At 41.3% G+C, this 25,188-nt stretch overlaps 1 protein-coding gene across 4 annotated transcripts in view; it reads right to left on the bottom strand.

Annotated features, from left to right (window-relative positions):
• chl1b (cell adhesion molecule L1-like b) overlaps positions 1–25,188 on the bottom strand; it is a 74,177-nt gene that overhangs the window by 27,306 nt on the left and 21,683 nt on the right. The window contains exons 1-12 of one of the 4 annotated variants that reach the window (XM_063911553.1): positions 18,742–19,090; positions 10,417–10,595; positions 8,611–8,628; positions 7,166–7,274; positions 6,832–7,022; positions 6,174–6,296; positions 5,062–5,232; positions 4,814–4,834; positions 4,578–4,689; positions 3,738–3,919; positions 2,628–2,759; positions 614–754 (exon numbers count right to left, since the gene is read on the bottom strand). In XM_063911553.1, the coding sequence (XP_063767623.1) occupies positions 614–754; positions 2,628–2,759; positions 3,738–3,919; positions 4,578–4,689; positions 4,814–4,834; positions 5,062–5,232; positions 6,174–6,296; positions 6,832–7,022; positions 7,166–7,274; positions 8,611–8,628; positions 10,417–10,516 (1,300 nt within the window). In that variant the 5' untranslated portion in view covers positions 10,517–10,595; positions 18,742–19,090. Of the gene's footprint in view, positions 1–613; positions 755–2,627; positions 2,760–3,737; positions 3,920–4,577; positions 4,690–4,813; positions 4,835–5,061; positions 5,233–6,173; positions 6,297–6,831; positions 7,023–7,165; positions 7,275–8,610; positions 8,629–10,416; positions 10,596–18,741; positions 19,091–25,188 lie in introns of those variants that run through there. The other 3 variants (XM_063911554.1, XM_063911556.1, XM_063911555.1) reach the window with 3 other exon arrangements.

Here is a 25,188-nt window from a genome sequence, read left to right as displayed (position 1 = left end):
AAAAAATGACTCGGCTGTCAGTAAATGCCAAAGAATGAAATCAAAGAAAAACAATGAGTGAGTCGAGCGTGTGCACCTTATCAGTTGTAGCCAAAGCCTCCCATTTAAAAAACGCTCTGTCTCTCCTAATTGTTTACAAAGGCAGCCGTCGGGACTTAGCATTCAGCGGCTGTCCGGCTTTATTAACTCCTGTGTCACGGAGAACAAACTCTGCACGGATTGACAGAAAAACAACATTTTCTTTCCCTTTAATCTGCACTTGTAAAGCAACACATGTTTATCTTATGGCCCTGAAATCAGTATGGAATTGAAGGAGAACTTGTTAGCATATAAATGGCAGGCTTGTAGCTCCACCGAGGGAAAGCGCTAGCCTGAATGAAGGAGTTTGCAGACAGGCCTTCCTTCCCCGGGCTCCTCCTCGCTGGCTTTATGGGCATATGCCAACATCAGCAGCAGCTCTTTAGGCCTGACACATCAGTCAGTAGTCTCCCGATGACTCACTGCAAAGTCTGACACTTGCACGCGCTGCGAAACAAACGCTATGGAGAACAGATTCTTTCTGCACTTGCTAACAGTGAAGTGATGCTTGCTCGCAGAAGAGGAAAGCACTTACTTATAATCATGATGTTTGCGTTTGACAGGAGGGTCCCGTGTTTGTTGGACGCCTCGCACTGATACACGGCACTGTCAGACTCTTTGGCGTTGTGGAGCATGATGGTGTCGTCAAACACCTTCCTGTTGGCTGCGGGGGCCCCTGTGAAATACATCTCAGTGTTAGATCCTCGCCATGCAAGCTGCAACCCTGTCTGTACATTAGGGACGGACTGGGTTCACAGACTTAGCTTTAATTTTGCAGATAAACTCTCTGGTTTTGAGTCTATCTCATACTCTCTGAGGGCAATAAGCAAGGGTTATCTATCCAGTCCACTTCTGAACACTCTCTCCAATGTTATAAATTATGTACGAAGGCTTATTAGGGCAATCGTAGATAAAGAAAAATCAATTATGGAGCAGAGGGAAAGGGATAATATTTAGAAGGGGAAAAGCTTCATCATTTCTGGGATTAAAGCCATACATTTTGTGGGGAAAAAATGTAAAATTTCACGAATAGTGTGACGACATAATTCAGGATGTGGTTAATTAACAAGATTTGCTTATGTTTATTCGTCCAGTATGTCTAGTTATACTTAGCATATCATTACTATTTTTTTATTGCATGTTGTATTGTTTTAAATTCTACAAAGTTGCACTTGTAATTGCACATGTTCGCCACAAGGTTGCGCTTTAAAGTGTGCAGTTCAGTGAAGAAACAGTAGAAGAAGAACGTTTCTTCTTTATTTTGTTTTATACAGTGACGGAGTTGTACTGATGAATATAGTTGCCATGAGTGAGAAAAAGACATATGATGTCCGCTTGAGTCTTTAAATGTAACAATAGCAGGCAAAGTAAAAAACTCAGGCCTCACTCGACTGTGCGAGGAAGTGCGGCCGTCTTTCAACCACAAGGTGGTGGGTTCGATCCCAGCCTGAGCAGTCAAGATGCTTAACCCTGAGTTGCTCCTGATGGCCAACGGTGCATGAGTGTGTATGAAAGTTAGTTCCTAGAGCAAGGTTTACTGCTCTGTATAAATGGGTTGAAATGACTGGATAAAGCGCTATATAAGTACAATCCATTTACCACTTCAAAGCGAGATGGCTCGGCATTGGATCCATTTAGAAGAAATTCGGATTTGGATGGGGAGAGGGTACGTTTGTGCATCAGTAACTACAACATAATATATCACCATGTTCCAAACTGGATTAGGGTTAGGGTTTAGCATTGGTGGTGTCATGAGGTCGATCCAACCAATGTGGTTCCTTAAAGATAACCAATCACTGTTTTTTTTCCCGAGTAAATTGCTGGAGTTATAATCTCTGAGGAAATTCAAGTTTAAAAAGCAAACAGTGATTTTAAATGGGGACGTTCTTCTCCTTCAGGGTGAGTGTTTGTATTTTGATAACATGTTTTATGAAGGACTTAATATACAGTATAGGAGCTGAGGATACAATCCCCCCTGTATGCCTTATGCAATAACACAGCCAAAGTTAAATAAAGCTAAAGTTATCTTTATTTTTCAGTTGGATCTTAGAACAGCAAACTCCCTTGAAACGTTTGAAAGTCAATTAAAAACCATCTTTTTAATATGGCTTTTAATTTGGGTTACCTTTCGATTCTCACTGGTGTCATTGTCCATGTTTTTACTGTATTTGTTCAGTTTTGCTTTTGTTTTATATATTTTATTTTTATTTATTTATGTTTATTTAATTTCAGCTTCACTTCAAGGGAACTTCGTTAGGATCACTGTTGATATTTTAGATTTTGTTTGTATTGTTATGTTTTCTTCTTGTTCTGGGTGCATTTTGGGCTGCTTTGTGCATCAAAAATGCTATACATACAAATACAGTTTATTATTTGTTCATCATTGTGTTGCTTCATTTAACCCTTAATGTTTTTGGGCACCATTGTATTAACAAGAAATGCAAGACATCAACACTTTATCCTTTTTCATCATTAAAATCCCCCAGGCGTCGGGACTAGCCTTCAGGAGAAAGGTTTTAAGCGAGTCTACAGTGATGGTGTGGACTGACCCTGCAGAGGCTCTCCGTTCACCCTCCACGTGATGCTGGGCGGAGGCGTCCCGCTGGCCGAGCACTTGATGAGCACGTCTGCTCCGATCATACTGAGCTGGCTCTCCGGCTCCACCACCCACTCCGGAGGCTCTGCGGAGAGACACAATCAGCAGGATATTAGCAGTGCCATTAAGAGCGTTTCACAGAGGAGTGGACTCAATCACAGGAGCAGTTGTGCGATATATGTTATTCAGAACGAGAGTCCTGCCACGATAAATGCTACATTTACAGGTCTGGCTGTTGAGCAGTAAGAGGCACTTCAGCTGCTTCCCCAGAATCATTGCTGGAACATAATAGACATTATGTAAAGGTTTTCTATTACTGAGATGATTATCGTCACAGGGTAATGTATTTGCACATACAGCTCCGTACAGTAGGCACAGCTGACACAATGCTCAGTATAGCACGGAGCCATAGAAACCTTTCAGAGGACAGAACAAAACCTGCAAACGGACTTCAGGCGATGTTTCACTTCAACGTACATTAGTCACTATGATTCCTCAAGATGAATATTATAAAGCTGTATATAATACTATGGCATCCATAGTTACGTGTATATAAATGAGCTTACTTACAGACCATTCTTACATTACATTTACATTGTACTCTAAACCGAATCAGTTGAAGTAGAAAGTACTTATATATATATATATACAAATAAAGTGAATAATAATGCACTACTGCTTGTTTTGCACTTCTGATTTAATGCTAACTTTACTTCTTTGTCCTTTACTTTGTGCAATGACATCAAAGATGCATCGAATAAAGCCTAACACGTGAATTAACACAGCCAAAGGATAAGGATTAAACCTGCTATCCTTACATTAAACCAAATAAAAACATGGATATAAATTACTCAATTAACCCCACTTTAAACAATCCACCATTTCCTTTAATTACATTTCTAAATGCTGAACTTTTTCCTCCCTCAGACAAAAAAAATGTTCTACTATCTCTGAACATTTGGCCTCAAGTGAAGGTCTTTCATCAGCTGACCGCTGACAAGCATTCGGATTGATTTCAAATGTATAATTAGTAGTAGTAAATAAGAAAGGCTGCTGTAGTCACCTTCTACCCTCACGGTGAAGTAATGGTGGGCTTGTCCCAGTGCGTTCTTGGCTGTGCACATGTACTTCCCGCTGTCCTCCAGCTCCACCTCCTTCACAATCAGCAGTTTGTTGTGTTTCTCCTTTCTTGCTTTAGACTGGAGCAGATCTCCCATCTTCACCCACTCCACCTGAGGAGTTGGACTAACAGAAAAAGAGAGAAACCTTTTCTATATTTCATGCTCCTTCTAAACAAATCAAATGCACTCAAAGGGCTTTACAAGAGAATCAAAGGGACAGACAAATATAATTGAAATGAAAGTAAATAATAATGATAAAAAACCACTTGGTTATAAAACACTATGTTATGTTGAAGCCAGAAGAAACAGGTAGCTTTCTGCTTTAAAATATCACATCATGTTCAGCTCCTCTCAGATTCTATGAAAGGCTTATCCAACCTTGAGGAGCATAATGCCTAAAAGCAGCAACACAAAATGTTTTTCATCTGCTTTATTAAAACATCTGAAAGAGTATGAGTGTTTCTAGTGCATAAACCCAAAGCATTTCTGAAAAGGTCGATACCCTTATAAATGGATAATAGTATCTGAAAATCAATTAAGGACTTAAGTGTGTGCTCTCCTTTCAGTCATCACTCATACAGCAGACTTTTGAATCAACAGATTTATTTTACTCCTTAGAAAATCCAAGAGGATGGTATGACTAGTGCGATAAAGTAAGACAACTTACGAAATATGACATTCAAATGTGTTGAAAAGCATTAGCAAAAGTAATGAATGGATTTTGGACACTAAATTAATAATATCACATGCATTTATAATATTAAAAAGGCAGCGCTACTTACAATCCCTCAGCAATACACTCCAATTTCAGGTCCTGTCCTTTGACCAGCTGTGTCACAGACTCGCCACCAGAGGGCGACAGAAGCGAGGGCCTCCTCTGCAGGATGGCGTTAGCTGAGGACGAACAGCAGAGGATGAGACCGAAACACACACCAGACAGTAGCTGTTCACACACACACATGGCTCAGACACACACATCTGTAAATAAATGACGCTGCTCTAAAAACTTCAAACTTACCAGTCTCAGGACTCAAGTTTTCTGAAATGAAGATGAATGAGACAAAAAAAAAAACAAAGACACAATGAACATGGGGACAGCTGGGATACATCACGACAAACATCACCAAGATCAAACCAAAAGGAGATGCGGCTTTTGAAGTGTGAATATGGACATCAACTGGAATGATCTGAGAGCAAATCAAAGAGTTGCATCACGCTGCTTTCAGATGAAAACAGAAATGAGAGAGGTCGGAGACACTGACGTACTTGTCTTGACGATGACAGACATGGCATTCTTCTGAACGATGGTGCGAATCCGAGGGAAGGCGGCGAAGCAGCAGTAGTCTCTCCTGCTGTCCTTCTCCACGGCGTGGGAGAAGTAAAGGTCTCCGTTCAGGCCCATATGGACCCTCTCATCCTGCTCGATGTGCTGCAGACCTGACAGAGAGGAGCGTTTCAGTTTCATATAACCATAAGAATTGTCACAGAGGATAAATTGGTAGAAATGATACTTTAACTTTAATACTTTGAGTACATTTCATTAAGTGAGATTTTAAATAAAGGCATATTGAAGTGGCATATTTTGTACACTATTGTATAACAAGGATTTACTTGCCTTAATGTTTGGACATGGAAAATTCATCTTAGTCCGCACTATTTTTAGAGTATCATATCTATTCTATATCACTGAGACCAATGCATATAAATAAACAATCATTTTTTTGTCTATCTGGAATGGAAAGGACTTTTTTTCGGATCATTTTGACACATTTTCTAAGAAATCAGGCAGACATACTTTGTACTGTAAAGGGGTTTTTGTATAAAACTGTACTATGAGGGCGCTTGTCTTGTATATAAGATAAGCGGCGCCGACGTTAAACAATGCGATGATGGAGCCCCGTAAAAAAAAAGCTGTCTATGCTGTCCGTCTGATGGTCTATTTGACACGATTTTCATATTTTTGGAGTAATTACACAGTTTTTGACGAACAGAAATATAGGTTCTCCGCATCACCTTAACATTTTACAGGGAAAATGGACATTTTGGTAAGAGACATTTTAGACAAAACCCTGCTGTATATGATGTTGGTGTCTCAACTTGAAATTAAAATGATTTTATCTGGGAGCATTTATGCATGACCAAAGTGAAAAGTTGTCCTAAAAATATGTAGATTTGCATTTTTAACCACATTTATTTTCCTTGCTGTGTTTGACTAATTATCAATTATATGATTTATTTTTTCTTCTATTTCATTTTTTAAAATTGCATTCTTTTAAGTATTTATTTTAATTATTTAAGTATTATTTTCGGTATTTGTAGTATTTAAAATATATTATTACACATCCATTAATTCATCCCAACAAAGAGGTCTCACTTACTTATGGTCATCCAGTAGATCTGAAGGGGGGGTATCCCTTGAGGTGGATTACACTCCAAAACCAAAGGCTGGCCTTCCTCTACCTCCACGGGGTCCAGGGTTTCTTTAGGAAACTTTGGAACATCTAAAGGAAACAAGTGAATGGATAAATAAAATGTAAAAGATGCAGTTCGCTTCCTCTCCAGGAGATGGCAGTGAGATCCTTCTTGGTTTAAGCCTGAAGTTTATAAAGTGTTTCCTGTGCAGAGTGCTATGGGAGGTTTTCGACAAAACAGACATCACTACTATGATCGTGTCTGGCATGTCTATGCTGCTGAGTGTGTGAAGCCCAGCTAAATGTAGTCTCTCCCCCACCCCCCCCATAGAGGGGATTCAACTTGAGGATTTATATACAGTGTGGAAGCTAATGGGAAAATGTAGCAGAGGAAATGATGGAGAGGCTGCATCACCCTCAATGCTCTTTTTTCCAATGCGGCACTATAGATGAGGGGCGGAAAGCTCGGGAGCCCCAATGACTTTCTGTCACGTCCAATACAATGAAAAGCTCACAATGGAGAGGCGCAGTCATTACACAGGCCCTGAATCACTTTGAAAGCACTGTAACAGAGCACCACATACACACACACAGACGTACACACACATAGATGTATGTTACTCACGGGGCACAATGAACTCAATCTCCTTGGATATGGCGGTCCCCAGTCTGTTTGAGGCGTAACAGCGATAGGTTCCCTGGTACTCTGTAAGGTTCCCATTATTAGGTATCACAAAGGTCCCAGAATTCTCTTCTTTCATCAGCCGGGGGTCTATATCGGGGTCGAATTCCTGCCCATTCTTCGTCCATCTGAATCTACATAAAGAAAAGGCAGTGTTGAAATGTCAAGGCCGTGGGTCAGCACTGCAGAATGCTCACTTTCCACCCAAATACAACTCGCAGACAAACTGTTGTTGTGTGTGTCTGGTTGCTAACAAGCTCCGCAATCCGCTACTCACTCTGGCTCGGGGTTTCCCTTGGCTTCGCACGTCATGGGGAAGCTCTCGTCGAAAGGGAAGGCGATGAGAGAGCTGGGCGACTGGTCGGTGATGGTGGGCAGCTGCTCGACTGGATGGCAGACAAACACAGCACAGGGTTTAATACAGAGATGGGTTCAGCAGTACCACAGTCAACGTGATGGCAACGATTAGTGGCTCCCAACCTTTTTGGCTTGTGACCCCTGTGAAAGTTTACTCGTGACCCCTCGTCGCATGTTAAACAGCCTTTATGAGGGTATTACTAGGAGCAGCTTTTGCACAAATCACCTCAACTTAAGATTTCAGCTTGAAGCCAAGTTAAAGTTTGTTAAAAAACAAAATCAATTGCAAAAAATAGGCTCATTTTAAAAACTATTTACGTAAATACAACAGCTTCTTGGTCTTATACTTAAGTCATCATTTTAAAGCTAGTTAGTTGCACAAAAATCCTCGGCAATCAAAATAAGGAACAACACTTTAGATCCCTCTAGGATGGATCTAGTATTCAATTCATGATTCATCTGGATTTTTAGAGTTGGATCACTCTAAATTCTGCAGCTTTACACTCCTTTGCAGTTGAAATCTTGCTCCCTTTTGGCCAGAACAGACAAGTTGTCTATCCATACGCAAAAACAGGTGCAACAGCCAGTCTTTAAGACATCTCTTATAATGCAGTTAATGTCTTAGAGTTTTTTGCAGGAAATCTTCTTAAGGGATACTGTGCACAACCCTTAAGAAAGCCAATCGGATAAGGGGAAACTAAGCCTTAAGTGTCATACTTAACGAGAACTCTGAGGTGTTCTGAAACCGGTTATTGAAGATTATCTCTTTAAAGAAGCTTTAAGTATTTAAAAAAAGTCCAGTTTTTCATAGGAAAAAGCTGAGTAGTGTGCAATACTGTAGAATATTGTCAAACAGAAATGTATCTTTCTTTATTTCTCATCCATTCAATCATCTTGCAACGAGTCAGATTCACGGAGGTTCTGTCAGGTTGGGAACCACTGCCATATGATGTTTATGATGAGTGACATCCCTAGTCATTGGTATATAAAACTCACATCAACATTACTCTAAATGAAGGAAACATGTAGTATTTAGTCAATAAGGTTGATGGTTTTCCATTCAAATGAAAAGGTGGTTTTGTTAGATTTGTTTTATTTTGGTCTTGTATGATGGCTTACTTGTGACAAGTATGGAACAAACACAACACATTAAGTATTAATAGTACCGTGTGTAGACGAAAATATGGGCATGCCATGAGTGGTACCAGCTAAATGGAGTCACGACTGATGACACATGAGATTGTGATCCAACACATATGGCTGTAAGTAAAGCTGCTGCTGTGCTCAACAGCGAACCGAAGAGATTAGCAGCAGACAGCGGAGGATGTTGCTAATACGAGCTACGCTATGGCAGAGTGAACTTACTGTTTACATGACCTAAAACTACACAATCCATGGCAGCAGAGGGGGAATAAACAAAGTGAAAGACAGTCAGCATTTTGGGAATAATCCCTTCATGTCTCAGGCATTCTCTGAATAAACCCTTCTAAACACACACATGAGTAATGAATAACAGAAGGCTGAATTAAAACAGTATTTCGACATCAGGGAGCACCGAGATCTCTCTTCGGAAAGGCTTGTTTGAACTGCTCTTAGGAGATACTTCTGAATAATTAAACAAGGGAGAGGTTTGATATGTGTTTCCAAGGAGACTGGGGTACACGTAGAAACAACACAAAGAAAACAAAAACCTGATTCACAAAAGATAATAGCTGTAAATATATTCCATTCACAGGACGCTTCATGAGTGTAACAGTTCTCTGTGTTGGATTTGAATGAATTCATTCAACAACTTTTTTTGCTGATGAAAGCACTTCAAGGACAAGGTCTCTGTCGATGAGCATTAACAATTTTAACACTCCTTTCACATTACCTGTCCTTCTTCATACACTACAGCATGTGCTTGCTTCATCAAGTCTCGAATTAGCATAGTGTTGTCAATAAATATGTGTGTTTTACTGTATGTCAAGGTTCTGGAATTCGTCAAACAGCAACCTTGTTGAAACAACTTATTTGTTGTTATCATCTTAGATGTACACTATTTCGATATCAGAATTAACATGAAGCTACACGTATTGAATTGTATGTTGACTGCTGACATCCCAGAATGCATTGCAGGTGGGTTGAAACCAAGCCCCCAGGAAGTGCGCCCGATGCTGAGAAAAATATTCCTAGTGGCCAAACGACGGTACTACAACTTCCGTTATCAGTCCGTGACGTCACCTGGCCCAGAAATACTTTTCCCCTCTGACTTACATTAGGATTCTTTTTTTGGCACTAAATAAAGAACCCAGTATGAACCCTTATTGATCATTATGTTTTAAAAAGCTGAATTGAGATTTATTTTCTCTCTCCATTCATTCTACTGGGCTGACAGCGGGAGATCGGGGACGGGGCTTAAGGGATAACTGCGCACGCTCTATGCTCTCGAAAGCCAGGCATGATGGGTAATTTGTGACGTTTTGCTCTCAAGAATGTCAGTGACCAATGAGGAGCTCTCATAGGAATGACCCCGCCTCCGACGCTGTATCCAGTTCTTATTATACATCCATGGATATTAAAGCAAATATTCGTAGTGGCCATTGATGGTACTACAACTCATGTGGCAATTCTGTGACATTGTTGTGCCCAAAAATACTCTCCCCCATTGACTCACATCGGGAAAGAGACATCTGTGGGCATATCTCTTTCAACTATATCAACTACGCAGTACGAAACATTGTTAGACCCTATTATAACCCTCCTTCAGAAACCCCTTTAATTGATTCCTCTTCGAGTTAAAAGGACTTGCCGTATGTTACGCATGTTCTTAACATGTACTCACAGACATGTTTAGTTCATTGAACTAGCCTTTCAAATTATTCAACATGCTTTACTAAAATCACATCAGCAATCTATCTTAAGAGTTTCTATCTTGAGGGAGATGTATGCCTCCAATACAACTTAATGGAAGTCAATGGAATAATTTTTACGAGCTAACAGCATTGGACATTTAACAATTTAAAACTAAATAGCAAAGTTGTCCTTTCTGGATATTCAATAATGTTACATCTGGACTACTTCTTTGTTAGAAAGTGACTGCAACATGTGTGTCTTATTATTTACATCAGCTGCGCCTTTTAATGTACCAGTCATTGTCATTACTCATGCATAGTAGGAGTCGGCACTCACCCTCCAGAGGGATGTCAAAGGCTGCCGTCGTATGGAAGGCACAAATATAGATGATCAGGCCCAGCACGGTGGCCAATCCCGGGGTCTTCTGTAACCTCATAGTTTGAATATCGGACGTCCTCAAGCTGTCTGCTACTCGGTCCTCAGTTCATTTCTCTGGCGCGCTGAGGATGCGGTACCTGTAAAAGTAGCACAGACGGAGGCCCCCATGAATCCACCCACGCGCTGGCAGACAGAAATGCAAACCCCAAACACAACAAATCCCCCGTGACTGTGAGCCCGACTGCTCCCTGCTCAGCCAGGCGTCACCACGCACACCAAACACTTTCATTTGCATCAACAGGGACTCGGTGCTGCGCTAGTAACATTTTTACTTTGACAAAGAAATATTCTCTTTAAAGCTGCTATCATCCCCATCCCCCAGAGACCCGGCTTGTTTTTTTTAGTTTGATGTCTGTGGAAGTGTGTAGCGGAAAGTGTGTTTTCCGGGCGACAATGGAAATAAATAAATAAACAAATGAAGGAGCCTGTGGATTTATTAATGCATGGCAGATGTTCAGAATGACTGAAAGAGAGGGGGTATTTATTCCGAGAACCAAGCCGAGATTTAAATCAAAATTACCATCAAAGTTATGATACAATTCATCCGATTTAATCACAGTGTTTCTTTTTGCATCTGTGCCTGCATGTTTCTGATAACAATGACTCGAAAAGATTAACAATGCAGCTACACGTTTATCTATTATTGCAGGAAATGTTGCTGCCTGAGGGATGGGACGCATAAAAACCCTTTCATAGTTAACAGTTAGAGAGAGTGAGCTGTGCGCGGCTGCAGAGCAGAGCGCTGGATCAATCTCCAGCTAACAGACCAGAGTCTGGACCATAATGAGCGCATGATGGGTCCACAGTGCAGCGCGGGGTGGAGGGAGGAGGACGGATGTATGGGAATTTTAGTGTCTGTAGCTGTGATGTTAACACCCTATAGGGGTGCCAGTTCATTAGTCTCCCTCGTGTTGGCTAGGGGCCAGCTCCGTGGGTTAGGCTGCAGTAATTAGCTCGACACCACGCTAACAAAAACAGGAATACAGGTTATAGCAACAAATGAGAGTTTTAGATTAATGTGAAATTAAAGCTTGTAGTCATGCAAGACTTATAAAGTATCATGATTCAATTTTGAATTTCAATGGAGAAGTCTACGTGCGGTTTTCGGTTGAATCTGTGATTTACAATGTTTGGTCACACACTAATTACAATACTAACCAACCACCCCCACCCTCACTTTTAATAAAAAATAAACCCATTAGGTTCATTTTCTGGGCCCACATTCATCACATAAAACACATCAATTGTAAAACCGCCCCGTTCAGCAGCAGAATGTCAGCACATAGGAGAAGAATTTCACTTGTCTCGGGATGAAAGCAGGGATTTATACGAGATTAGGGAGAGTTGACCGACAAGACAATGGCAGGGGACTTGGTGTCTAAGTATTTGGAATTTAAACCGAATGCTTTTAGAAAATCTGAAAAAGTTAATATGGAAATCTGTAAACCTGTAGTATAAAGCAGTGTGGTGCAGAGGACAGGCAGTGGCTGCTGGTGTGATCAGAAAGGCCGGCCACAAAGCTAGTAAACCTTAAAGATCAAAATGTGTGCTTAGAACAGCATACATTTTCTTAAAATGTTCTTGTTTAAGACCAGGGTAACACCAGGATTGGCACAAATGAATTAAGTGAGACATTTTCCTCACCATGGCGTCCCAAAAAAGCCAGGTGCTGTTGAGCAACAGACGTACAGTGACCATTGTGCGCTGAACCTTACAATACCTAAAACAGCTCGCTGTTGATGGTTTTAGATCTCAACTTTGGCTCTTTTTCTAATCTGCTTGCTGTCTTAACAAGTAAATAGGAAACCCCGAGGTCAAACTCCTATTCAAGGGATGTAATTAAATAATTGAGCATAGGACAAAAAGAGTCGATTTCATCCGTTGGGTGCAGATCGGTTCTCAGACCCACTTGCACTCTGAACCTGCCTCATGTTAATGGTATTAACTCTGTCCATGACTCAATGCTAGCTTTCTGAACCATTGTGACCCCTGCCCCACCTACCTACACCCTCACCAACAAGGCTCCAGACTCTTCAGCGAGCTATACATTATGTACACCCAAGCCCACTCCATCACAATTCAGGCCTATTGACTTTATTTCCAAGTGAAGATTGGTGTCTCGGAGTTATAAGTCATCTAGAATAAATGCCTCGGGCTTTCTATTGTTTCCCTGTTTCCCAGGCGTGGTGATTTATGTTGCTAAACACAGATTAAAATCAAAAGCTAAGGGCTTTGTGCTAATTGGCTTGTGCTTTGTTGGTAAGATTGGGCTGGTTAAGAACATCGGGAGGGGGGGGGGCTTACAATCCCCACAAGAAAATGTTTTCCCATTGTCCAATTGTGTTGATCCTCTACCAACCTAACACCACCTAATATATGGATTACGTTGTTCAAACTGTGCTTGATCGTTTGCCTTCTGATTTAATTTGTTCTCCCCTCGTTAAACATTTATTGAGCACCGGCATGGCCATCTGGTGGAGAGGAGGTCCGCTCGTGGGGTTTAACTGCTGCGAGGGCTGATGTCTACATTCATAGGGTATGGTGCCTTTTGGACCTATGTGCTGCACACGAGAGGGGCCCCCTCGAGCTCGGCTGATTTACAGACGGCAGGCTTTCCTTAATTCCCGCCCCTTTCAGCAGCTATCACACCAGGTCGAGATTGATGAAGCTGGCAGGAGGTTAAAAGCTGCTCACTGTGGGAAGGCCAATATGAACCCTAACCCCTAACTTAGCCGAGGCTCAGAGGGGACAGGAGCTCCGTGGTGGAGGGAACTGAAGACAAGTGGGACAAGTGGAATCTGCCTCTGTACTTTAAAGCGCACTCTGTTTGACAGATGTGGAGCGCTCACCGACAAACTTCCTGTTCGTCAACAACACCAGAGCACTTTGGAATGTAGACCAGTTTGGTACAAAGGCATTGTGACCTAATTGTTTCCATCATCATTAATTGCAATTTGAAAAAAACAAGTTTGGAAACTTCCAACTCAGCCAAATTCTGACATGAGCTACATGATGAGTTTACAGCCTCATTTTATAGCTCGCAACAGGGCGAATAATTTCCCTGTCAGTACTAAGACAACCTTTAATATTTTATGAAAGCTGTCAATCTAAATCCTTGAATCCTGCAGTCTTACGTTTTTACAGCCAGTAATCTTGAATTTGTATCCGTGTAGAATCCCTCAATCTCTGACAGCATTATTTGCTACCATGCTATTTGCGTAAAAACATGTTATCGATTTGTTAAAAGAAGCGAAAGCCCATAGTGATGTGCCAGATTGTCACAGGGTTGTAGTTCCTGTGGGTGTTATTGCTCGAGTAGAGATTGTGGGCAGACGTTTGCTCTCTGCATGCTTAATTGCATGTTAATGCTCCAGGTGATAAATGAAGTGGTATTTCCTGTCATGGTTAGCACTACACATCAAATCTAATTCTGTATCAAGTCAGACTCATGCCTTCTTGCCTTTTTACGTTTAAGAGTTGCTTGTGTCTGTGACAATAAACAGAGTCTTCCTCTTTTCATTTTAGATACCAAAACAAGAGCATACAGTTATATTTATCTGAATAAACGGCGGTTTTATTTCAGTAAGCAGGATTTACGTTCCTAATACACACAAAAGGTTAGAAACAAATGGGTCTGAGTCAAAGGATGTCGGAACATTGTTAAGAATTTAACATTTATAGTATTTGGGCCAGAGTATATATGTTGTAAATCCCCCTTTCCTGCAATTATCTCCTTAATGTCTTTCAGCTTTGCTTAAACTAAAGCAAAACTGTGATCACTGTGCAGCTTCCAATAACTTTGGCACGCTTCTAAGAACAATTGGCAAGCTCTCTGTGTGTTTCTTGACTCTTACGGTTTGGCCATCTGGTGTAGCATCACACCTAACTTTGAGCGATAAACAAAAACAAATGCACGAAATGAGCACACACTGTACGAGGAAAAGAATACCGCGACAACAAGTTGTTTCCTAGAGCATTCTCCACACTTGTGGCGGTGTTGTTTTAGTAACGAGGAGGGGTCCAAGCGCCAGCCCTTTCAGAGTTCACTACAGTAGGCTCTTGAGCTGGCACCATCTGCTTCTTTCTCCCACAAAGACAGGAGGCGGAGAAGTGTGGGCCTACTGTAGTTTAATGTGCAAGCCTGTAATAGGATTAAGCAGATCCTCAACTTGTCAGGCTGGATTAAAATATTCTCTTGGTTAAAGACCTGGGACGGGAAGACAGCAGCTCACCCTCCCCTCTCGCAGTCCTGATAATGCCTCCACACTGATTCCCATTTGATCATTCAAGAACAATTTGAACAAAGGCCGAGCTGATTAACACTAAGCGCCAATTGACTAGCGTTGCTTCTGATGTGTGTAATGAGTGCAGTTTCATTCGGTCGTCGTTTTGTTCCTTTTTGTCCAATCAGTTGCTAATTTAGCTTGGAGATCTGAGACCCTCTTTGGCTCTAAAACAAAGCAGTTTTTTTAAGTGGTAAAACTTCTTTATGTAGAAATTAATTTGCCTCTGTGTTCAGAGATGTAGTTTTCCCCCCTTTTGCTCTTCTGAATGTGAGAAAAAGATTCTATCTCGACCTTTGGTAACGATTCGCACAACCAGTATTCAACTTGGCCGCGCCATTCATCTATTATTAAAATATCCGTTGAAAGAAAAAGAAAAAAAAACAGAAACAAGACGAGAAATGCGATTAGGAAGTGGGTGGCATAATGTTGGATAATATGCTTGTCTAATTGAGATTTTGCTCAATTGTACCACAGTTCAGAAAGCATGGCAGTTCAATTATCGTAGCATTAATATTTCAGGAGTCTGTGGTTCAGCAGGACGAAAGGGACTGGAGCTGGAGGGAGGTTGGAGGAATGGGTAGAGTCTCTCAGGTGTGGAGGAATGAGAAAGATATACAGCAGCAGCACTGATGTACTGTGGGGCGTGTGACCCCTGTGTTCTATTTGAACTAATGAACAACGACCTGGATGAACACTCCTGTCCTGGGGGGGGAGTGGGATAACCTGCAGTGACCCCGCAAGAGCCTCGTGTGACTACATGCAGTACTACAGGAGGATAATCATAAAGCAGAATGCATGATAAGGTTCACCTGGACAAAAGCGAAGTAATATCTGAAGAGGTTTACAGACGCTACAGGTTATTATCTTGACAGTAATGGGCATTTTGCGACAAGCTTTTCAATTGTTCATGAGGTAAAGAGCAACGGCTCCTAATGACACATAATTAGATGCTAATTTGTGTCACTGAATGCTGTTTGTCACCATAAAATCTGACATTTAGCTCATCATAGAGGATGTACATTCCTAGCTTCCTTTTTTCCCCCGCACATAAATATCCAATGTTAAATATCCAGAAGTGAAAACGTAGCCTTTCACCAATTTATTCAGTCAGTATCATCCAAAAAAAAAAGCTAACAGTTTGCTATGCTGTATCAAACTACCATAATAACACATTTAGGATGTCCAGCACATTGTCTCTGACCTAAACCAATGTCAGATCACACATACAGGGTGCCATATTTTAATAAGGGTAGACTGAAGCCCTTTTTAGCGCTCCGTTCAATGCTGAAAATAAATGTACGTTGAAGTTCTTGAACATTTCGACTTCAGTGATTTAAATTTGATGTTAAATGTCTGTATCCTTGTTGCAAATAGAGATGCTGTGCTGCAAGATCAAGTCCTGAATTGATCAAACTATAAAGTATAAGATAAGATGTACCTTTATTAATCCCAGTGGGGAAATTCAGGAGTTTGTATAACAGATTCAGAAAGAAAAACAGTACAGATTCACACAAGGATAACAAATAAATAAATACAATATAATGTGTAATCGTATAGTATCGTGACGTAATGTATCGTATCATATTTAAAGCTCTACTAAAGGCCACCAAGCTACAGTAAAAGGTAAACATGTTTGTGTGACATAGAAATAAATGTAGTAGATTTGAAATAAGTTCAATTGGATGTGAAGATCTGTGTTCCTGTTTTTACCTCTTGGTTTTCCACTGCAAAATGCATATTAAACCTCTACTGAATGAAGTACTGCCTTCCTATAGAAGCTAATCATTATTTGTTAGCTCCTGATATGACTTTTAATTCCAATCTTCTGCATAATTTATATGCTGAACGAAAACACTTATCACCAGGGCGCGTCACATGACATGATGATAACTCCTGCGGAACGTATGCGCTGCTGTATGTAGGCTAAAACTACACGGCAGATGCTGTCAGAGTCCTCACTTTGAACCTGTTAATACCCTTTAAAGCGAAAGAAAAGGTTCCAGAAAGTGCAGTGCACCTGTGAGCATCACAGCTTACAGCTTTTTTCTCATTTTCCCTGTGATGTGCTCTCTTTGAAGTCCCACCGGAGTGGCCCTTGCCCAGGACAATAATCACATTAGCGTGTGATCCTCGCTGGCAGAGAGATGAATTCACCAGGTTGGACTGCAGGAACTGGAATATTATTCTGTGTAGACTAACCACAGCGTGCTTCACTTCCACAGTCATTCGCTTGGTCTGACTGATGCTGGCAATTTCCCCAGACGAAACTGTGCCACAGCGAGACATGATCGATGGCTGTTAAATCCCAAATCCTTACCGCCATCAGACCCTGAAGGGAAATATTTCTTCCAACAACCGACACTTTCTGATGTCCCTATGGCTCCCAGAGGGCAGCAGCAAAAATAAAATGTATTTTACAGAAACACCTCAGTCGTTTCATCCAATTTTACCCCTTCAGGTTCCTAATATATATTGAAAATGAGAGCCTCTCCACTACTGACTAATTTAACATTTGGATTTCCTGTTCCGTGAGAGAGCCGAGCATCTGGACGGTGTCACTGTGATAAAGCTGTTTGACACATCTGTCGGATGTATGGCCCAGTTCCTGAGCCGCTCTCCATCACTTGATAGGGTTGAGCCGGGGTTGTGTTAAGACAAATCCAATGGAATGAGCTCAAGAGTGCAAACAACAAGATTTAGGACTTATGACAAGACACATTGTCGCTGTTCACCGTGGATGCTCAACAGCCACAAGAACCATAAACCCGTCATAATGAGTTGTTGGATCTACTTCTTCAGTCTTAAGGTCTTCTTGAAAATGACGATATATTGGAAGCAATTTAAAAGCAATTATTTAACCTCTAGAGATTCAGTAATCTCTACAGGCGTGTAAGTGAAAATAATAAGTTTGGTCTTACCTAAATAAAAGGTAATACTACATGGCTTTTGTTCAAACTGTTTCAGAGAAATGTTAGAATGACTGTGATCACGCTGCAGCGTTTGTATTATTTCGTCCATACAAACCACCAAGAAGTCTAGAAAAACATAATCACCTCCAAACTGGTGAATGTAGTGAAGTCTCCCCAATAGACGTAATATTTTTATGCTGATGGTTTAATCTTAATGCAACAATTTTGTCACCAAGCAACAACTCAAATGAGACGAGAGAGAAGGAAAGGAGAAAACTACTACTTTGTTTAACCAATACTCTTTAATAGGTTATTCCAAGATGTCATTATTTGTATTCATGGCTATAGATTTTGGGTCCAAAATGAATGCTAATCAACCAATCAATGGATGTACAACTATATGGAGGTCTGCTTTAACATGCTTTGATTACTACTACACAATAAATAGCACTATTCGAAATGTGCGACTGCAAACATATCTCCCATGAAGCACTTGTAAATGTTTCCTAATCTTTCCCCCTCCTCAGATGCGAGTCAGACCTCACAATAACAAGGACAATAACATCTCGTAAAATGAACACTCATTTAAACTGTTGATTTTCCTGTGACAGTTATTCAGTTTAGTCGTACAGAGGATATCACTCTGCTTGGATGTTTAAAAATCCCCCCCCAAAAAAGTGACCCTGGTGTATTTGGTCTCATAAACACTAAAACAAAATGTTCACCAATAATAAAAGAGAATTCATTATGAGTAGGAGAAGTGTCACAGCAGGTTTTCAACAATATTTAACATTAAAGTATTGCGTTATCAATAAGAAGCAACACAACCAAATGCCACAAGTGCAATACTAACAGATGGAGTGAATCAGCAGGCAATGATTGTTCTGTCTTCGCTTTTGTAGAACAGACAGTACATCTAATGACTTATCTCCCTGAGTGTCAGCTGCACATGGAAGGACCAAAACACGCTTAACCCAAATCTGCTGAAACAGCTCTCCAGAAGTCCCTGGAAACTACGGGATACTTACAAGATTTCACTTCATCCTCAGCTCCGGTCCCCATGAGAGGAGTAGCTACTGTATTCCTGTCCAGGTAATAACATCCACGAGAAAGAGGGAAACCATGAGTTGGGTAAAAAAATGGGCATTCGAAATAACAAAAAACGGAGAGCCCGGTCTGTACTGTGTCGTGCGAGCTGGAGAGCCGGAGAGGAACAGAGGCACTGTAGTCACATATGTTGCCAAAGCCTCTAGCTTGGCAAAGACGCTCATTAAGCCACTGACAATCATTCCCACAAAGCCCGATCTAAAGGCTATTCACCGGCTGTGTACAAAGGAGAGTGGAGGAATGCAAGTCCCATCTCGCCCTACCCCTCGAGTGTCATGAATGCCGCACCTGAAGAAATGCTGAAAAGTGTTTATTTGCAATGGGGGGGGGGGGGGGGGGGACATATCACCTGCTGTGTGAAAACCTGTTAAGTTTTGCAATCATTTTTCTGTTAGCTGCTGACATCTCATTAATTGCTTACACTGCTGAAGATGGTCTCTTTGCATTTGTGTGATATTGTTGGACCATTAAAGAACTCCTCTCGTCTTAATGAGAAAGGGAATCGGCTTTTTACTGGTAAACATGTCTTTTACCTAGAGGAAAACTAAGTTCAACGTCTTTTATTTTAAACCCATGACTCTTTGATTGGGTATTTCAAATATAAATATCATTTTTTTCTATGGTTATTGGGTCCAAAATACATGTAAATCTAACTATACTGTATGTAGGTCTTCAGTGATGTTCAGTGTTTAACTTAAGTTTGTTTTTGGAACATTTTATGATGTAAATAAGAAACCCCCTACATACTACATTTACCAAGAAATGGATATCTTCCTTTCCATGATTTAGTAATCTCAGAGTTGTCAGTCCCTCCTGTTAACAATGCTGGAGGAAAGGAGGAACACAGAGGCTATTAAAAGAGCTGCTGACCTGCTTATATCCTCCCTGAAAAATATGGTTGTACATATGCACACCTTGATGTATCGCTAGATGATTATGTGAGGACTTAGGGGGCGATGATATTTTGTGTGAAATCAAAACAAAAGTATATCAGACGATTGCTTATAAGACCAGGTGGGATTTCTGTAAAATGGCAAGAGGGATGGCTTTGGAAACGGACTCCCTATTATTTTGAATTTAAGTGCACTTAATTAGTATCTGTATATACGTGTGTGTAGCTCCGTGAGGGCAACTAGAAAAACGATAAAATTGGTCACAAAAAAAAGGGTATTGGATGAAAATTAGACGAAAATGTGTTTTATTGTTAGTATTCAAGTGGAGACCCCTTCTCTAGCACTGTACAGATAGACTGGAGTGGAGGCTGTGTGAGACGTCGGGGGACAGCTCAGTGCACAGGGAGTGCTGAGACTGTCGATAAGAGCCTTCCACGAGCCTGAATAAAAAAAAATAGAAACGCAGTCTCTCTCCCACGACACATGAGGGGGAAGGGAGGAAGCCCCCTCAGTCGGGATGATGTATGGTGTGGACCCATAGACTGAGACTTGGGTTTTAACGGGGAGAAAGGCAGAAAATGAAAGGGGGAGGGAGGAGGGTCATGCTTGAATTATGCTGATGTAGGTCGTAACCGCTGCTGAAAACCAACCAACCAACCAACTCGCAACCACAAATAACAAGGTTATTATCAGTCAGCCTGACTAACGCTGACAGTTGGGAAATGGTGGAGGTGAGCATGTGTACCTTTCGATGACTGGACACAAATATTTAGTCGTTTAGCAGCTGGTTATCGGCAGTGTAAATTAGAAATGCAATGTTCATTGAACAATATTTTGAAGATATGTTGTAGTCTGTATTCCTATTACAGATCATAACTCTCAACATTTGATAAATCAAGGTTCAAAGTTCTTGTTTTATTAAGCTTTCTAATGTCAGAGTCAAATGTTGGGTTGAGAAAGATTGGATATGTCTTTGTGTGACTTCATAAATCAGGGAATACTGTCAGCAGGCATAACATCGTACTGTTCACCACTCTTTAGGTATAAATTACCATAAATCATGCCATGGATGATATATAAACAAACCACTCTGTAAACACATTTAGAATACATAAATAAGTATGATACAGAAGTATGTGTGTGTGTGTGTTATTGAAGTGGAGAATTCTGGCTCAGATTAAACATATCCTGATATGTAATATAGTCCGACCGACTACAGAGGAGTATAGGATAAAATAAAAGACTAATAGATAACATCATGGAACTTCCCCAGCTGTTTACTGATATCGAGATAATGGTCTTATTGCACAGTTATCTGAATTTGTATGATACATAAGCAATTAAGTCTTTATCTAACACAGAGTTTTGGTGAACTTGGAAAACATGTTAAGGTATCAAAATAACTCAAACTCTTCAAATTGACCCGTGGAATTTAATCGACTACAACTATTTTATTTTGAAAGTCAATCATCTCGACTTAACTGACCAATGTCGCTTTCTCTTGCTCCCTATTTAGGTAAACGGATGGATTGGCTTTTAATTCAAGCTAGCTTTAAGTTTCCATTTGGGGAAACTGGCAGACAGGGAACATGATGAAGGAAATGCTGATCCTGGATGCTAAGATTGTGAGCTGTCAGGAGGTGGTGGTGGTGGTGGGGGGGGTGGGGGGGGACACTGGTCTTTTCATAATGAGAGCCAAAGTCAGTAACTGAGAACACTCACACGCCTCTGCAGCGCCAGTGCGAAGCCCTTAGAGCCAATAAGCACTCTTTGAGCTACAACAGGATGGAGCTGCCATTATGGCCACACAAACAGAGGGAAGCCTTATGAACTTTGTACAAATGCTTAGTGCTCCGGGGCTGGACAGCTCTGGAAGCCAGGGGGAGATGGGTAGGTACCGGGGGCAGCTTGCCAGTTCCGAAAAGCTTAGTGTTCATGCACTGGGGCCAGACAAACCTGACATTGTCCTGGGCACTGCCCCGGGGGAAAGCCTCTTCCCCTTTCTCTGCGCTCCTCCTGGCTCATACACACTTCCAGCTCGGCCTGATTCACAGATTTGGACTTGACTTATGGAGGCGAGAAGGCAAACATTTATTCACACTTTGAACCGATTGTTAAAAGGCCATAAAATAAGTCAGGGCGAAAGAACGTGGATAAACTCTCGTGAATTAATTTGGCATATTTTCCTCCTTCACCATGCTTACATCAGTCTGGTTCGAGTCATGCGGCCGATATATTTAAAATGAGCTAATCCGCCGTGCCCTCGCAGAAAAACGTTTACAGCATCTTTAATTTATGACACGACTCTTATCTCCCCCGAGCAGCAATCGCTGAATGTTATCTGACCGCGACGAGATGGAGGGCTGGGGCAATATTGTGTCAGAGGGATTAAAATAATGCTCTCTTGACCTACTGCCCCCCCCACCAACCCCTCCTATGGCATGAGTGGACCGATTGCGAGGGAAAAACCAACACCGATTCAAAACAGAAGCCATGTTACCTCCTTTCAGTGTCTAAGAGCAAGGAAAGGAGGGAGCAGACACTGGACGACCGACTGTCCTTCCCTGCTAATCGATACAGCATGGTATCGCGATACTTTGCGTGGCGATATTGTATCGATACACGGACGCCAAGTATCGGTATTTTATTATAAGAAAACGAATCATATTGGAAATCCAAATTAAAGTGTTTGCTAGCAAATGCTTATTCAATCCACTAGATGGTGCTGAGCTTCTTCTCGTGCTGTCATGACCACGGGTGAATTTAGTCGGATTGGCAGAAAGTTAGTCAAAACAAAGATGGAGTAAGCAGAGAAAGAAATCAGAATTGCGCCGTATCGCAATATATCGTATCGCAGTACTTAGCATATCGTAGAATAGCAATACTATCGTATCGTGGCTTAAGTATCGCGATAGTATCGTATGGTGGGGACCCTGCTGATTCCGAACACTAATCGCTACTACAAACCGCTCCTTCAGATACGCTCTGTACAATATCAGGAGGATACGCCCCCTACCGACCCAGAAGGCAATGCAGGTGCTGGTCCAGGCTATCGTTGATCTTCCTGCAGGTGCCATCCGACCTTTGCAGCCAACTCAAAATGCATCTCGAATGGTTTTCAACCAACCAAAATTCTTCTCCACGCATCCAGTCCTTTCACTGGCTGCCCGAATACGCTTCAATACCCTGGGTGCTCTAAAGGGATCAGGTCCTCCTCACATCCAGGACATGGTCAATCTATACACTCCAACGTTGCTCTGCATCAGCCAATCGTAAAGAGTTTAACCACCAGCACTGTTCAACTATCAACGACCAGAAACCATGGTCCGACTCGCTTTCTCACAATCCGTTTGTGTTTTCCTTTTTCCTTTTGAGTGTTCACCCACCGTCTGTTTTTTACTTCCTGTCTCTGTGTTTTCCCTCCTGTTTAATTACCTGATTGTGGTCCCCCTGCTGTCCCTGTGTTTTCCTGCCCTCCCCAGCTGTGTATGGTCTTTGTAATTAGTCCTGCATGTATTCAAGTTCTGCTTTCAGATCTTTGTTTGCTGTTTTTAAAGAGTTTTGTTCTGTTTGTTACGCCTTGCCCAAGAACTGAAAATTAGAGGGGATTTGTTTTGTGTGTATGTCCTGCATTTGGGTCCACCCTTCGTGACATGTTTGAAGCTTATATATCAGCACTTTTCCTGTTTGAGTTTGAATCGTTATGGTTTATTGCACTTATTCTAAGTCACTTTGAATAAAAGCTTCAGCTAAATGTATTCTAATGTAATGTAAACCCTCAAAATGGGACTTTGTGTTTCACTTGATACCTAAAAATCTTCTGTGTCATCGTTAACAGAACTTTGAGTTGCACATCGATGCACCTGCTATTTGTTCATCAAATGTGTATATAGGTTCATGGTACTTCAATCAAACTTTTACATTATCATAGTGACAACCCCTGTATATATTTCCAGCTTTCAAAAGGTTCAGTTGTGCATGTTTGTGTTCCCCATATAAAAAATAATGTTATTTTCAAAATCCGTTTTTACGATTTTTGTGTGATTTTGGGTCCAAAATGTTTATATAGTATGTCAAAATGAAACACTATCAGGTTATATAGATGTCGTTGTCCTAAAAAAAAAGAAACCAAACATTGCCATGCTAAACATTTCTTTATGGGATTTAGTAAGACAAAAAATGTAGTTTGAAAACAGCCAAATTAGCCCCAAGAATCTAAAGGGTTAAAAGAAACGTTTAAGCGTAAAATATACTTCCCTAAATTGGTTACGGTACAGCCATCAATATCCCATAAGGAAAACTAACTTGCCGAGGCAGCATGACGACTGACAAACTTTCCCCACCACTTGGCGAATATGCTTACTAAACACAGTGTGACGCTTATAATTGAACTTCGGGCGGGCGGCCCATTCTTCCAAAAAGTCGTCTGTCGCTCAGTCTGTCGAAAACGGTCAATAAGCCTCTAACCTGGCAGCGGCAGATAGAAGCAGGCCGACCTGCCTTTGACTGATACCGTGTGCTGTACTCTCAGCTCTGAATCGATATAAAAACCAATGCATTTCTGCGTCTGCTTTTAAAAAAAAGTTGTCATGGTAACAGCTGCCCCCTATCTGAATCCTGATCTATTTGATGAGAAGTGGTCCCGGGTTGGAGCATTGTGAAGCAGATGACTTCAGCATGAGTCTGTGTGTATATGTTTATTTGGCGTCCCGGTTGGGGAATTTCATCACAAACAACTCCATTTGAACTCTGCATGAGTACCGGAGATGTGACTGTTACATGTTTACGACCTGTGACTGCAAAATGAAAAACAGGCTAAATTCCAGCGATGAAATTGCCCACATTCACGTGCAATTTCCCGTTATGCATGGCACTTTTACAGTCTGCTCAATTATTTCCAGATCCACGTTGACAGCTGATTTATTCAGCGCGGCGCACTACAGAGAAACTGATCAGACAACAGATATATAAACAGGGATGAATCAAAATACCATCCGCAGGGGGGCTTTATCTGAACTCTGCAAACTGTTTTATATTGTAATGCTTGTATAGCTTAAGAAGTGTCAGGAAGCTTGGGTTAAGTGGTTCCAAGACGAGTGAAACTAAACACTCAGAGTGTGAAGAGAGACGGGACAGCATCAGACTGAGAGCTCTGTGAGGCAGACTGCCGGCCATCAGAGCTCCACAGATGGTGCGCTCGGTGATCATGGCAGTGATCAGGGGATCTCTCCTCCTGATTAGCACACCTACTGAACACAATGTGCACAACAACGTCTGTTGCTTCTCTGGCTGCACAACAGATACAGTGAGCAGGCAGACAGTGGAATTAAACAAACAAATGCACACAAGAAGCATCGTGCCAAGCTTTCCTGATTTAGAAAATGTTCTTATTATAACACAATTTCAGTTTGCATTGTTGCAAGATGTTAAAGTGCAATCTTCTGTTTTAATATTTGGTATTTAGTGTCTCTACTG

The sequence above is a fragment of the Eleginops maclovinus genome, chromosome 20, assembly GCF_036324505.1.
Source record: "Eleginops maclovinus isolate JMC-PN-2008 ecotype Puerto Natales chromosome 20, JC_Emac_rtc_rv5, whole genome shotgun sequence".
Lineage (NCBI taxonomy): Eukaryota > Metazoa > Chordata > Actinopteri > Perciformes > Eleginopidae > Eleginops > Eleginops maclovinus.
Note: the sequence above shows the minus strand (reverse complement) of the source record. Positions and strands in the feature narration are given on the sequence as shown.